The sequence below is a fragment of the Ailuropoda melanoleuca genome, chromosome 11 (assembly GCF_002007445.2).
Source record: "Ailuropoda melanoleuca isolate Jingjing chromosome 11, ASM200744v2, whole genome shotgun sequence".
NCBI classification, from domain to species: domain Eukaryota; kingdom Metazoa; phylum Chordata; class Mammalia; order Carnivora; family Ursidae; genus Ailuropoda; species Ailuropoda melanoleuca.
This window is the reverse complement of record NC_048228.1, coordinates 109,019,395-109,034,380: the sequence shown is the minus strand read 5'-3', so window position 1 is coordinate 109,034,380 and position 14,986 is coordinate 109,019,395. Positions and strand designations below refer to the sequence as shown.

Sequence of the window (14,986 nt, the reverse complement as noted above, 5' to 3'; positions counted from 1 at the left end):
CTCACTGACTAGCAAAGGCGGGAGTACCTTATACCTGCTCCCCATTTGGCCCCCACTATCACATGGCAAGCATGTCAGGAGTGGTCTCCATACCACTCAGGTCCTCACTTTCCACTAGCCCTCTGATGACACCACTCTGGTTACTGCTGGGTGGGGGTGGAAGGCAGGCTGCCACGTGGCCTCCTCTGATGCTTCCAACCCATTTGGCTTCCTTCCCCATCCTGGAATGTCCAGTTACATGCATTTATGTGACTAATATGTTTCATACAAATAAATTAGGCAGATTAGATGGCATTAAATATTTGAAGAGAAAGGGATTTTAATTTCTCTCGTATGGTTCATGTTGGATAATGACTCTTACAGCATTAACTGTAACTTTTGCCTCAGCCAGTCAGCGGTTCCACTGCTACGGCCTGGCCCACAGGAGCCCTTCCTGCCACCCTGCCCTCTGCACCTCTCTGGAGGGCCTGGGGAGATGGGTACGCCTGTGCTCACTCACCGGCAAAGATGCTGGCAGGGCCTGCAGTAGCAGAGCTGGTCCACACAGAGATGGCACTTGAAGTCTGCTGTGTCTTTTTTTTTTTTTTTTAAGATTTTATTGATTTATTTGAGATAGAATGCGCACAAGACAGGGGAGGGCTAGGGGCAGAGGAAGAAGCAGACTCCCTGCTGATCAGGGAGCCCGACATGGGGCTCGATCCCAGAATCCTGGGATCATGACCTAAGCCGAAGTCAGATGCTTAACTGACTGAGTCACCGAGGTGCCCCAAGTCCTGTGTGTCTTCCTCCCCAGCTTCGGCCTTGTCCTTGGTCCTGCGCCACCCACCCCCTTGTCGCAGATGCTGCCTCTTCCCCTCCCTCCGAGCTGTGTCTGTGCTGTCCCCGAGCTGTGGCCGGGCTGGGGGCCTGGGGACCCTACAGGGCAGGCCTCCTCGCCCATGGTTCATTCAGTCTTTGTAGTTTACTCATGTGAGATAAGACTCCTTGCAGATTTTGGTAACCCACCTGTTCTCATCTCATACTTCCACATGAACATTTTCCCACTTACTACCAAGTTTTCAAAAGTACTTTTAAAAATACGCTTTTTATTTTGGAACAGTTTTAAGAGTTACAGAAAAGTTGCAAAGACAGTGCAGAGCGTTCCTGTGTCCTCCCACCCAGCCGTCCTGCCGGTGCCGTTTTCCAGCTCCACACACGGTCCCCAGGGCTGCCACAGCGAAGCACCATGGCCCAGAGGGCTCAGGTCCAAGGTCAAGGAAGGTGGCAGCGGGGCCATACTGTCTGCTAAGCTCCCCGGGGAGGATCCTTCCAGCTGTCGGTGACCCCAAGAACTCCGTGGTGTGTGACGGTCTCACCCCAGTCTCTGCCTTCATCTTCACTCACACGGTCACGTGTCACGTGTCCACGTCTGTGTCCTCTCCTCTTCTTAGGAACACCTGTCATCGGATTTAGGGCCCACCCTAATCCAGGATGATTTCATCTTGAGATCCTCAACTAATTGGACATGAGATCACATTCTGAGGTTCCAGGTAGATGTGAATTTGGGGGGGACACACTGGCCCACTACACCATGGGATATTTGTCACAGCTAAGTAGCCAACATTGGTACATGACTCTTCACTAAACTCCATGCTTCATTAGGATTTCAGTTCGTTTTTTTCCCACAAATGCCCTTTTCCTGTCCCAGGATCCCACATTACATTTAAAGGTCATGTCTCAGACTCTCCTTGGCTGTGACAGTTTCTCAGACTTTCCTTGTTTTTGATGACCATGACAGTTTGGAGAAGCTGGTCAGGTATCCTGTAGAATGCCCCTGGTTGGGAACAAGTCTTATGTTCTTCTCATGGTTAGACTGGGGGTGTTGGTTTTGGGAGGAAGGGTGCAGAGGCAAAGTGCTCTTCTCATCACACCCTCTCAAGGGCATCTGCATTCAACAGACTCATCACTGTGATGTTGACCTTGGTCCCCTGGCCAAGGTTGTGCCTGCCAGGTCTCTCCACTGCCATCATCTCCCCACACCGTTCAGTACTCCATGGAAGGGGGTCTCTAAGCAAAGCCCACACTCAAAGAGTGGGCGCCTACTGAGAATTCTTCTGCACGGAGGACTCCTCTCTTCTCCCTCACTTACTTACTTCTTCAATCATCCTCTTCTTTCAGCGGGGTTCATGCCTATTTGTCTTGTGCTTTCTGTTGCAACCCAACAGGATGGTGTTTATTTTGTTGCAGGCTTTGGCTTTTGGGAGCTCTTTCAGGTGGGCTCCTGTGTCACTCTGACCGCCCTCTGTTCTTCTGTTGTGCGAGCACTTCCTTACTTTATGGTATAAATCGAAAGGGATGGTCAAGAGCCATTTTCGATGCGCACCAGCAGGCTGTTTTACAGAGGATTACTTTGGGCCCCGTCTCTAAACCTGCAGTCCGAGCTGCCTGCAGGCTGATTCCCGCTCACTACGCAGATGAAACTGAGCCCCCTGCTGCACAGGCTGCCGGGGCGGGGGGTTCGCTACTCCGTGACCTCCCTGGGCCGGTGACGGGAGCTGTGAACTCCACGGTGTGCATTGCCGTGTCTTGAGGACTAAAAAGAGTGCTCCGAATTGTTCACCATAGCACCAAACTAAAAGCGATCAGAATGTCCATCCACAGTAGAATGGATGAAAGCTTTGTGATATAGTCCCCAAAACACGCAGCCACAAAAAGAAGGCAGCTACAATCCAGGAGAGCACATTACGAGGCAAATGAAGGCAGTGCAGAGGGGACGAAGCGAGAAGCACCTGCACACACGGGAGGGTTCCAGTCACGTGCGTCCGAGTGGCAAAACCACCCCCCCTTGCCATTGTTTAAGACTCTGCACTAACAAGGCACCGTGAGAGAGGAGAGAGCGGGGTGACCAGCAGCACTTGCCTGGGGGCTCATGTGACAGGAGCCTGAGGCTGCCCAGGGGGCTGACATGTCCTGTGCTCCGCAGGGCTTCAAAGCAATGAGCGGCCTCCTCTCTCAACTGGAGTCCAGGGGTGGGTGGGCTTCAGGGCAAACCCAGTGGCTCTGACTTGGTTTCCCCAGGACCACAGTGAAGGAAGGCAGGACATGAGGTGAAACTTCCCCAGTAGGCCCAGGAGCTGATGAGCTTAGATCCAGGTTCCAAGGTGACTCAGGGTCAAGGGCTGCTTCGGCTCCCCAGACCTCATGCTGCTCCTGGGGCTGGGGCAGACCGGGGGAAACAGGCCTGCTCCAGGGGACCCCTCCAGCGTGACCATGGTGGGTCGGTTGTCTGAGCAGACGGCTGAGCTGATGCAGCAGTGTGCTGAGAGGCGCCTCCAGGAGGAGAGGTCCATGAAGGAGCTGGTGGAGCAGGTGACGGAGGTTCAGAAGAATGTTAAGCTGGCACAGATGAAGCTCCTGAAGGGCCGGAGGCAGATAGGTAGGGCAGGGGGTCGGATACCATGAGGCCGTGCCCAGCTCTGCTCCCCCCAGCTCAGGTCCCGGCTGGCTTCCAGCCCCCAGGGAGCCACTGTGGTTGGCAAGAGCCCAGCTGCCCTCAAGGGAAGGCTGGGGTTGGGCAGGCCACTCTCCGACCTCCTCAGCACCCTGCTTGGCCCCCAAGTTCAGGAGGTGATAGACGAGAGCCGGGAGCTCCTGCAGCGCAGAGCAGAGGCAGCCAAGGAGGAGCAGAAGCGGCGCTGTGAGCTCATCTCTCAACTGCGAGCCCTGGAGACACAGCCCACGCGCAAGGGCAAGCTCGTGGACCTGACCCAGGTAAGGACACAGCCCGTCCTAGGGGAGCCTCCCCATGTCTTGCCATGCCCGGCACTGCCATGGGAGGGCGCGTCCATGATTCCCACCCAGACCAAAGGAGGTCTGGCCCCAAGCCCAGATCCACTTGGCGTGAGGGGCACGTCCACCTGTGGATGCGGCACCTGCCATGCTGGAGGCCTAGGGCTGGCCCAAGAGTGCAGTCCTGGTAGGGAAACCTCTGTGACCTCTGGGGACCAGAGGCCAGGGGCCCTGGGAGTGGGCACGGTAGGCTTCACAAGATAGGCTTCCTGTCGAAGGAGGTCCCAGGACTCCCCAGGCCCAGGTGGGAAGGGCAGTGTAGGGAGAGCGCAGGTCCACGAAGGCTGGATGCGTAAAGGCTGAGAGGAGAACACTGGTGCCTGGAAGCCTGTGTGAGAAGCACCAGGAGAGGCCAGGCTGGCATCTGGTGAGGTGGGAGCAGGCCTGGAAGGGCCATGGCAGCTGCTCTGGGAACCCGTCCTGATCCCAGGGCATGTGGGAAGTCCAGAGGGCACTCTTCCCAGGGCCCTGGGGCCTGGCTTGGGGAGACAGCGGTGAGCTCCTTTTGGGCCCTACCACAGTAGAGGAGCCTACAGGGCACCCAGCTGTGATGTGCAATCATCACAGAGGGGCCCAGGCTGGAGAGACTGAAAGGGACACATGGTACACAGGTGCTACTGAGCAGAGGCAAGGAGGTCTCCTGGGCACAGGGGCCGGACTGACGGAATTTGGGGGAGGGGCACCAGTGCTGGTGCAGACGACAGGTCAGGGCACAGGAGACGGCTGTGCAGGCTGGGCATGGGCCTGACAGCCAGCTTCGGCTCTCGCCATCACCCTGCAGATCCCTGGGTATGGCCTGGAAGGGGAAATGTCTGTGGTGGAGCTTCGGGAGAGGCTGGCCCTGCTCAAGGAGACCCAGCGGCGCGAGGAGGAAGAGAAGCGAGACCAGATCATCCAGGGCAAGCGCGCCAGGAGCCAGGAACTGCAGAATGTGGTGGAGCAGATCTCGCTGTGCCGCGCAGCCATGGGGAGGTCTGCAGCCTTGAGGTCGGTACCAGTGGTCCCGGCGGGAGGGGCCTCCGGCGGGAGCAAGGAGCGAGCCTGCCTCTGCCTCCCCCCCGGGGGGGTTTTCCCTGCAACAACACGCTTCCCTCCTGCAGTTTCCTTGCAAGAGCTCTTCCCACCCCTACTATTTTATTAGATTATTTTCAGACATACAAAAATGGTGAAAAAAATCGTGCAGCGAGGGCTTGGATGCAAAATGATCACATGTAGGTCATGAGTACGAACTTTGCCATGTGTTTCATCTAGCTATCGACTTATCTGTCCCTAAGGAACCATCTGGAAGTAGTTGCAGGCATCAGACACTCTTCACTCCTGAACACTGTGGTGTGCATCTTCTGAAAAAAAGACACGGTCCTGCATAACCACAGCACAATTACAGAACTAAAAGATTCAACAAAAATTCCCATCATCCAAATATCCTCTCCGTATTCATGTTTCTCTAGGGCCCCAAGACTGTTCGCTATAAGTTTTAAAAGATTGTTTGCTATAATGTTTTTTTTTTTTTCTCTCTTTTTAAACCGGAACCTGGCTGAGATTCCCACAGAGCATTTGTCAGGCATCTCGACTTGACCTCTCTTTTAATGGAGAGCCTGTGCACAAGTGCCCCTTTTGTTTTGGGAAAACTGTGGTGGCTTTTCCAGCCCCATTCGTCTGTCCCATGGCAGTGTGGTCAGGCGCGGGTTGGTGTCACCCACCCCCCCCGGTCAGGTGGTACCCAGGCCTGTCATAGCATAGCCTGGTTCAGGGTCTGGCACCCAGGGCTCCAGAGAAAGTGTGAAACTGGGGTGGGGTGCACAGAAGGGAGGACAGTCACAAAATCCATCGCTATTGATCTTGAGCAACTGTCTCTCTGGTTACTATTTGAGGAGGCCCCATGACAACTGTGGGGGCTGTCCAGGCAAGGCTAGCTGGCCACTCAGCAGGTCCCTAAGGTGGCAGGCACCTGGGAGACCTCACCACTTCCAGACTCAGCCTGACAGACCCCACCTGCCTTGTGGTTGGTGTCGGGGAGTCTCCAAGGATCCAAACCTGCTAACAAAGCTCTGGGAGCCCTCTGCGAGCAGCCAGACCTCATGGCATTAAATTACTAGGACCATTTTCGTGGGCAGGCTGACTGGTGGTGCCGTGATGTGCACTTAAACCAAAGCCATCAGGGAACAGTCTGTAGAATGAGACCTCATTTTGGAAGGAAAAATGGTCTCCTATGATAGAGATTTGCAAAGCTGTATTAGCAGCTGTTACCTCTAGGCAAGAGAGTGGCAAGGAGAGCACAAGATAAAAGAGGGTTTTCATTTTTTTGCTTCAAATACCTCCGTGGCTAATAGCAATGGGGTACATTTTTAAAATGTTATGAGCAACAAGGTAGTGGCGCTGGGGCGACGGCACCCCAGCGGTCCTTGGAGAGACTCCCCCCTGCACCTAAAGCACTCCCACGAACCTACGGTTAGGGCCGCCCTCAGCCCGCCCTGTCGAACGCGCAGGTGCGAGGAGAAGAAAGCCCAGTCCGCGGCCCCAGGGATGCGGTCCCCGGACGCGCGCGTGCTAGCGCTGCAGCGCAAGATCGAGGAGAGGGGCGGCCGAGCGCCGCAGCAGGCCCACCGTCTCGCAGCCGGTTTCGGCGCCGCGACCCGCGCGCTCTAAGCGATGGGTGAGCTCTGGGAGCTGCCGGCTACGGGCGCTGCTGCTGAAGGGCTCGGCCGGCGGGCACGCGCGCCGCCTGGAGGCCGCCTGAGCCCGCGCGGGCGCGCCCCGGACCCCGCGAATCCCGCCCCAGAAAAGCGTGCGGCCCGCGGGGTGCGCCTCTTCTTCCTCCGCCGCGCGCCCTCTCCATCCCTTCTCCCAGTTCCACGCCCTCACCTGCCCTGAACAGGGTCGCCAGATAAGATGCACGACGCCCAGTTATTGCGTGGGACAAACGCGCTAAAAAAAAGTATCCGCTTTTTATCTGCAATTCAAATGTATCTGGGTGTCCTGTATTTTATATGCTAGATCTGGCCACCCTTGCCTAGATCCTAGCCCTTCCTAGGACCCAGCGCAAGGCATTAGCCATGGCCCTCTTCAAAGCTCCCAGAGCCACCTCTACACCAGAAAACTTGGAATCCCCACTCTCTGCCCGGAGTCTGGTGGATTAACCTGTGTGGTTGTGGCGTAAATTTGGGTGAAGTGGCCGGGATGCTCGAGCCACTGGGAAATGGCCTATCTCATGACTTATCTCGAGCAAACCTCGCTACGGCCATAGGGGGGTAGGGGGCCCATGGACACAGGCACCGTCCCCTACCCCCATTCTGCTGATGAAGCCAGTAGTCCTCAAAGAGGTAAAGTAACCAGCCGCAAAAGCCTTGAGCCAAAGCTAAGTCTGCATGACTTTAGAGCATGACCCAGCCTTCTCCAGCAACGCCAAAGGAACATGACGGGAGCCAGTGGTCATGAGTCCAGAGCAGGACACGTTCATTCTCTTGATTCCTTTGGTTCCAACGCCAGGCTGGAGAAGGCACGACCTTGAGGACAGTCTGGCTGAGCTAAAACCTGTTGTGGAAATGCAGAATCACGAATAAAGTACAAGGGGCTGCAGCTCCCAGGAGGGGCAGAGTCTGTGCAAGTCCATGGGGGAGGGGCTGGAAACAGCCAGGTAGACAGATGTCCAGGAGAGAGATGCCCCCAAACCAGACATCCTCCTTGGGTCTGTGGGTGAGATGACACCTCAGAGGGGGAGGCTGGACGCCAGGGCACATTCCAACCAGGAAGATGGGCATCCTGAGGTGGGACAGCAGATTGAACACCAGCGTTCTCCCCCAATATTTTGAACAGGGTCAGAAATGCAGGACTTTCCAGGTTGATAGAGAAATTTCCCACCTCCCTGTCAAAAAAGCTGGGGGCAGATTAAATTTCATTTAAAGAAACAAATGTGACATTTCTTGTATCCCGTGTTATATGTGATTCAAACCCATTTCATTTGATGTTAAGGAAATACACTGATGATGACCTGTCCAGAGAGTCCCTCAGGAGCTCTGAGAGTTTCGAAGGATGGATTACTAACTCCCATAACTGGCAGCCCAAAGGTAGGGTGGGCTTCAGGACATGCCTGATGTAGGGGCTTGGTCTCCAAGCTGGTAGCAGTTCCAGCCTCAAAACATCCAGAGGAAGAAGGGTCATCTCTCCCCGGCGGCTCTCTTTGGAGGGTTCTCTGTCCTCAAAGTCTTGTGTGAACATCTGCTCCAGTCTCACTGGGCTGAATTGAACATGCTTTGTGGAGCCAGTTCCTGCGGTGGAGGAAGGTCTGAATTGGTGCCCAAAGCAAGCACTGTGGCAAGAGGAGGGGAGAACAGCCCTTCACCTCTCGGACTGGCTTCTGGAGCAGAGGGGAGAGGTGCTGGCCCAACCGATTTGTGCCTTGGTGCTATTGGCAATGGTGCTGGTTGGCAGTGCACACCAACGTCCCTAACTGCCCTCTTGAACTGGGCAGCTGCTCAGACTACCTGGACCTTCTGCTCCATACAGACCTGAGTGGGAATAGGCCTTGGGCCATCCCCTGAGGTGGTGGCCTGAGGGCAGGCCTTGTGTTCTAGGTTGATGGCAAAACGTCTCCAGTATCCAGGTCCTCTGTCTTGTGACCTCCCATTAAGAGGCAGTCTCTTTCACTCAGTCCTTGAATCTGGGCTTACTCGTGTTGGCCAATAGGGTGCAGCAAAAGTGGCTTTGTGCCAGTTTTGGGGCTGGGCCTCATGTGGCCTTGGAGCTCCCTCTTGTTCTCTCGGAACCCTGCCCAGCCCCAGTGTGAGCATGTCCAGGGTGGCCTGCTGGGATGAGACACTGTATGAGGTCAGCCAGTTGTCCCAGCAGAAGCCATCCTCACCCATACTACAGACCAGCAAAACCCAGCATGTGAGGCCAGCCAGGACCAGAACCCTCCCCCGGCCCCCACTAACTTGTAGATTCATTAACAGCAATAAACGCGTATTTGTTCAAAGCACTGAGCTTTGAGGTTTGTTTAGAAGCAGCAGCTAGCTGGCCTTCATTTACTGAGGCTTCCCCCTACTTGTAAGAGCCTTTTTAAAAAAGATTTTAATTTATTTTGGGAGGGGGGAGTGCCTGGAGCCACACATGGGGCCTGATCCCATGACCCTGAGATCATGACCTGAGCTTAAACCAAGAGTCGAACACTTAACCGACTGAGCCACCCAGGTGCCCCCTTCATGAGCCCTTTGAGAGACAGTCAAACTGCCCCTGGAAAGAGGGCCAGCCAAGAGAAGCCACGCCCAGCTGACGTCGAGAAATCGCTCTCCAGACCACCAAGGAAGTGACATTCTGCTTCAGTGTATTTTCTGCCTAAGTGCAGCCAGAAGACCCTCATGGACAGTACCTGAAACTCACGTGGGTAGAGGTTCTTTGCAAATAGTTAAAAAGCAGATTCTCTGACCTCATCCACAGAGATTCAGGTTCCGGTGTGATACCAGGAGTCGACATTAGCTGTGTGGCACTTGGAAGCACCAAGGTTCCAGGCTTTTCTCCGAGCTGGAAACATTCAGGGCCAGAGGCATTACCTGTGAGGGAGCCAGGGATATTCACACCCCAAGTTCAGTGTCAAATGAAGTTCCGAAAGAACTTGAAGGTCACAAAGCTGAGACCATGACCTGAGCTGAAAACAAGGGTTGGACACTCAACTGAGCCACCCAGGCGCCCCTCAACATCACATCTTTAATGTGATACATTAAAGTTACAAATAGAGGGGCGCCTGGGTGGCTCAGTCGGTAAGCGGCTGCCTTCGGCTCATGTCATGATCCCAGGGTCCTGGGATGGAGCCATGCGTGAGTCTCTCTGCTCAGCAGGGAATCTTCTTATCCCTCTGCCCCTCCCCCTGCTCATGCTTACGCTCTCATGCTTGCTCTCTCTCTGAAATAAATAAAATCTTAAAAAAAAAAGTTACAAGTAGAAAACCCTAGCTTTTCTTTAGATTCTGGAATTCAAATTATTAATCTTATTTTTTAAATCTATAACTATTGTTTCATGTATGGTTCCATTTACAAGCTGAAATCCCCTTTAACATTTTTTTTTGAGGTTTATTTTATTTTAGAGAGAGGGAGGGAGCATGCAAGCACGGGGCGGGGGATAGAGAGAGAGAGAATTGCAAGCCGACTCCCCAGTGAGCACAGAGCCAGACACAGGGCTCGACCCCACCATCAGTGAGATCACAATCTGAGCTGAAACCAAGAGTTGAATGATTAACCGACTGCACCCCCCAGGCACCCCCCCTTTAACATTTTAAACTGCATTTATACATGTAGAATCTAAACTTATTTTTTAGCATTTTTGTTGTTTGTCTTATCAACTAAGGATTCCTATAGATGTATTAAAGGTCTAATTTCTCTTAAATTTGTAAATTCTTTAATATTCCAGTTACAATAACAAACTAATATCTTGTAACTTCCAACTTAAAATCACTATCAAAATCAATAGTCAACATATTTCATGCAGAATCAGATTTATCTGCCATGCCAAATTCTTTTACGGTTGCATAAGTATCAAACACAGAGACTGCTCATAAATGCAACATGAAACCACGAATGCTCTCTGGTTTTGATCTGCTTATTCATTTCCATACATGACTCAATCTTCTGGGTTGAAGACCCGCTGTTAGTAAAAGTCCAACCCAGGTATTCCAAGTGACGTTCTCACTGCCGGGAGGGTGTCCCGGGACCAGTCGTGACGGCCATGGCCTGGATCTGGGTTCCTCAGAACAGGAGGGACAAGCTAGGCTTTCTGTTGCCAAATCCATGTCCAAGTCCAGCTCTGGCAGCTGAACGCAAGGAACCCACCACCCGCTTTTCTCCTGAGGTTCTGATCTGCAGCCTCCTCTCAGAGCCTGGCATGCACCTGTGCTGTTCTGTGTGGGGTCCTCCACCTCCCCACCTTCCCCCTCTGACGCAGGTACTGGACTATCATCCCCAAATACCAGGTAAGGGGACTGGTGAGACCTGCTTAAACAATGGAGCTGGGATTCACACTCAGGCAGGTAGGATCCAGAGCCCACGCGCTCTTAACCCTTCGGAATTATGCCAGGTGCCCCAGATAGCTCCAGGCCTCGGCCCAGGCCATGGCCCTTTTCCTAGGACTAGTCCTGGGCCAGAGTGCTCCCCCAGGGGTTCAGTCCTTCCTTTCCTCACACCCATCGCCCTCGGGATAATCCAGACTCAACCTGGTATCTGGTCCCTCCACAATATGGCTCTTGCCTGCTCCCACCGCCACTGCTCTCCAACTCTGCTCCTCGCACAATGGGCAGCCTGCAGTCTCCTGGGCATGCCAGCCTATTTCTCCCCACCCAGGCGCCCTCTTCTGAGATCTTGCTCTTCCCTTCTAGTCCTTTCAGTTCCCAGCTCCGAGGTCACTTCCTCCAGGGAGCCCTCCCAGAGACTGGTTGAGTGCTTCCTCCGCGTTCCCGCAAATGGGCGAGGCTGTGCTTCCCTCCTGTCTTCACCGCCAGCCTGGAAACTCCGGGATCACTGGGACCAGGAACCCGGCCCCGGGTCCAGGGCACGGCCAGTGCCGAGCAGTTGGTGCAGATTCAGGCCTGAGTTCTGGCCGACAGCAGAGACCCGGGGCCATTGCTCACAAAAGCCACGCTAACAGGAGAGGGAACTTAGGCCCGGAGAGGGGCGGGAGTGGGCCCGGGTATGCGGGCCGCAGAACGCCTGTACTGAACTAACGTCCAGCTCCGCCTGGTCGCCCAGAGGTGCGTGGCCAAGATCAGAGCACCCGAAGCCCCGAGGCGGCAGTCTCCCAGTAAACCACAACTCCCGAGAGGCCTTGCGCACCCGGGGCCGCAGACTGCGCGTCTCGCGGGAAGGCGGGAGCTCGAGCTCGCGAGCGTGGGCGGGACCGGAAAGAAGCGCGTTTCAAAGCGGTAATAGATGGTTTTCTTATCCAATAGGATTGAAAACATACCTCCTGGACCGGTAGACCGCCGGAGTCGAGGGGACGACGGCCAATGGGAGTGCGCGGGGGGCGGAGCCCAGGCCTCAGGAGCGGAAGTGGGTCGGTGTTGAGGCGGCGGCGTCTTGCTTGAGGGTTTCTCCTCCGTAGCTTCCGGGGGTGATTCCTCGCCCGAGTGCGTCGGCGGCGGTTCCTGCCGCACCAAACCTCCCGGTAAGTCAGGTTTCGCGGAGAGCGAGCGGCCAGCCTGGGCCGGGCGGATGGGGGGTTTGGACGGCTTCGCGGCCTGCGGAAGCCGGCGGCGCGGCGGTCCGCCGTAGCGCGGCCAAGCCAGCTCGGGCCGGACGCCCGGCCNGGGGGAAGAACGTGCGAGCGCCTCGCCGAGTGTCTCGGCTGCCCCGGCGGACTGCGGCCGCGGCGCTCGGTTGTAACGGAGCCAGCGAAACCGGGGCTGGGGAGGGGGACGGACGCGCCCAAGGTCACTCCTGGAGTCGGGCAGGGCGGCCCGGGGCGCTGGCCTGTGCGGGCCGTTCGGGGGAGGCCCCGGCCAGGTTTTTGTTCCCCGCTAATGCTGTCTCTTTTGTGTGCTCGTGCCGCCGCCTCGCTCGCGGGCCTGCGAGTCCGTCCGGGCCGCGTGGCGGAGCCTCCTGGGCTGACGGCGGTGGGGGCGGCGGGGGCTGGCCGGGGGAGCGCCCACCCGGGGCTGAGCTTAGTAGGTCCTCAGCTTCCGGTCGTGGGGGGTGGTGCTGGAGCACGGAGGCCTGCGGCCGGCCCCGCCCCTCGGGCGCCTGCACCGGGCTCGGGCGCCCGCAGCCTAGTGCCTGAAGAGTGAGCGGGGTCTCAGGGGGAGGCTTAAGACCCGAAACGAAGTGCTTAGCGAACACTGCTGTCCACCCTTTGACCGTCCAGGAGAAGGGGAGAGTTCAGAGCCTGGACTTCCCTGCGGTAGCCGTTTTTGTGAGGTTTTGGCTTCTTATTCTTGTCCGTGCCCATCGACGTTCACAGTCATTTCTTCGTTCTGCTTCTGCGTCAGGGTCTCCCAGACCTAGGGTCTCAGCCGAGGCTGCCTAAGTGGTTGGGGAGACTGAGGTGGTGTGCCCAAGGTCATGCAGCCGGCTAACTAGTTGACGGCAGAGCTAGTCTGGAACCTCGCTTTCCAGTGGCTGCAGGACTAGGCCTTTAAGTTCAGTGACCAGGAGTTTAGGGACCACTGGTGATGAAGGACAGAAACGTTGAAGGGAATCCTTTTGTTTAACTGGTGGTGTGTTTTTTTTAACGGGTGGGAAGACATATTGGGTTCAGTTTTATCTGCGCTGCAGGTGAAATGGGAACATTCAGGTAGAAAGATGTCATGTTGCTGGGTTTTGTGTTACCTGAACTTTATCTTCCAACTCAGATTTAAAAAGCTTAGGTTAATACAGTGTTTATCAACCTTTTTTTTTTTTACAATGAACTCCCCCGACCTTCTTTAGTTTTTTTTTAATTGTCCTCTCCATGAAATGTTAATGCTGCTTATATACCGTGGGTCTTTTTATGCACTGTATGGGTATGTATGCTTTATACATAAGAAGAATGAGATTTTTTTTTCACCCCCTTGGAGTTTGGATACTTTAAAAATTCTAAGTCAGCACATTTTTGAGGTCTTCTGTGTGCCAAGCTTTCTGCTTGGGGTATAGCTGTGAACAGAATAGGCATGGTACAACCGCTGATTCAACTGAGGAGTGAGGGTGGAGGGAATGAGAGAAATTCCCTTGAGGTTGAAATACAGAGTGTGGAGAGATGGGCCTGGAGAGGTGTAAGCAGGAACCGGATGGTCAGAGTTCTGTGGTGTGCCCCGAGTTAATGAATTCAGAATTTATATTAAGACCATGTGGGAAAAATCACCGTACTGTGAGGATGGCTTAGAAAGATGGGCAAGACTAGTGGCTTTGGACCAGTTAGGAAGAGAGAAGTGTGGCTTGGGCCACAGTGGGGACTGGGGACCAAGCTCAGGCGAGTCGTGGCAGCTCTTCACTGGCTTTTTGCTTAAAAGCCTGTTGCAAAGTTCATGTCCAGTAGTTTTTACCCCCACCAATTTCTGGAAAAGATTTGAGATGCTACTGAATGCAAGTACGTGCATAAGGTAATTGTTTTATGCTGTATAAATACGGCTTTGTATGTTCTTTGTGTGTATGTTATCAGTGTCTTATATTGAAATGATTTACCTACATCTTTCAATGTCCTCAGATTAGATGGCTCCTGCAGATGTGACAGGGCCGGCTGACTCTGTTTTTTGAGGTATAATTCACATATACGCTCTTGTAACTTGCCTTTCCTGTCTTGTTTCTCAGCAGGGGTTTGGGGGTTGTAGAGCAAGCAAGTCATTTTGAGGTTTCCTCTCTGAGGAGGAAGGCCCACAGCACAGATACTGCTGCATCCCAAGGTCAGAGTTCAAGTGTGAGAAAGCCTGCGAGGTTAATTTGGAGAGTGCTGCTACAGAATTACGTTCGGAAGGGTTTTATTTTTCCCAGGTATGAATAAGGGTTGTCAGGTTTATTTTTCCTACCAACACTGTGCAGGGTAGGAAAGGCCTGAAGGTGTCTCAAAATAAGTATTATCAGTAGCTTCCTTGTGTAAAATGAAATTTTGACCTTAAGGCTTTCCTGGAGTAATGTCTGCACCCAACATGGGGCTCAAACTCTGTTTGGCATCTGTTCTAGCCATTATGTCTGTGGGGATGAGATGTTTTTTCCTTCTCTCCCATGGTGATGGTCTGTTTTTAAGTCTTCTTTGTTTCCTGATGGTGACTATATTTTTACTTGCACAGTAAGGCTCCATATCCTCCTTTCATCGTTTTTTTCACCTCAGAAATACTCTGTGCCATTTCTGTCAAGCATCTATTGAGCTTGATAGCTTAATTTCTTTTTTTAAAGATTTTATTAATTTTTAAAGATTTTATTAGCATGGAGGGGCGGCAGAGGGAGAAGCAGACTCCCTGCTGAGCAGAAAGCCTGACACAGGGCTCTATCCCAGACCCTGAGATCACGACCTGAGATAAAGGCAGACTCTTCACCAACTGAGCCATCCAGGTGCACCTTGATAGTTTAAAGGGACTATCTGCAGTAAGTATTGGAGTTGGAGTCCGGTTGACCATGTTGAGTACGGGAGAAGAAATGGTTAGTTGAGCAGGAGAAATACAAGAAACCAGTGAGGTAGGTCTTGAAGGATGAGCAGGAGTTTCCCAAAG

General features: G+C 54.0%; 2 protein-coding genes across 2 annotated transcripts in view; both read left to right on the top strand.

The window, feature by feature from the left end:
- The window catches only part of CFAP99 (cilia and flagella associated protein 99), a 40,189-nt gene extending 33,624 nt beyond the window's left edge, over positions 1 to 6,565 (top strand). Inside the window, 5 exon segments of the mRNA XM_019796745.2 lie at positions 3,274 to 3,415; positions 3,599 to 3,750; positions 4,610 to 4,815; positions 6,315 to 6,408; positions 6,410 to 6,565. Coding sequence (XP_019652304.2) covers positions 3,274 to 3,415; positions 3,599 to 3,750; positions 4,610 to 4,815; positions 6,315 to 6,408; positions 6,410 to 6,565 — 750 coding nt within the window.
- Positions 6,566 to 11,826: 5,261 nt separating this feature from the next.
- RNF4 (ring finger protein 4) overlaps positions 11,827 to 14,986 on the top strand; it is a 34,437-nt gene continuing 31,277 nt past the window's right edge. The window contains exon 1 of the mRNA XM_002916543.4: positions 11,827 to 11,973. The gene's annotated coding sequence lies outside the window, so the exon portion shown is untranslated. The remainder of the gene's footprint in view (positions 11,974 to 14,986) is intronic.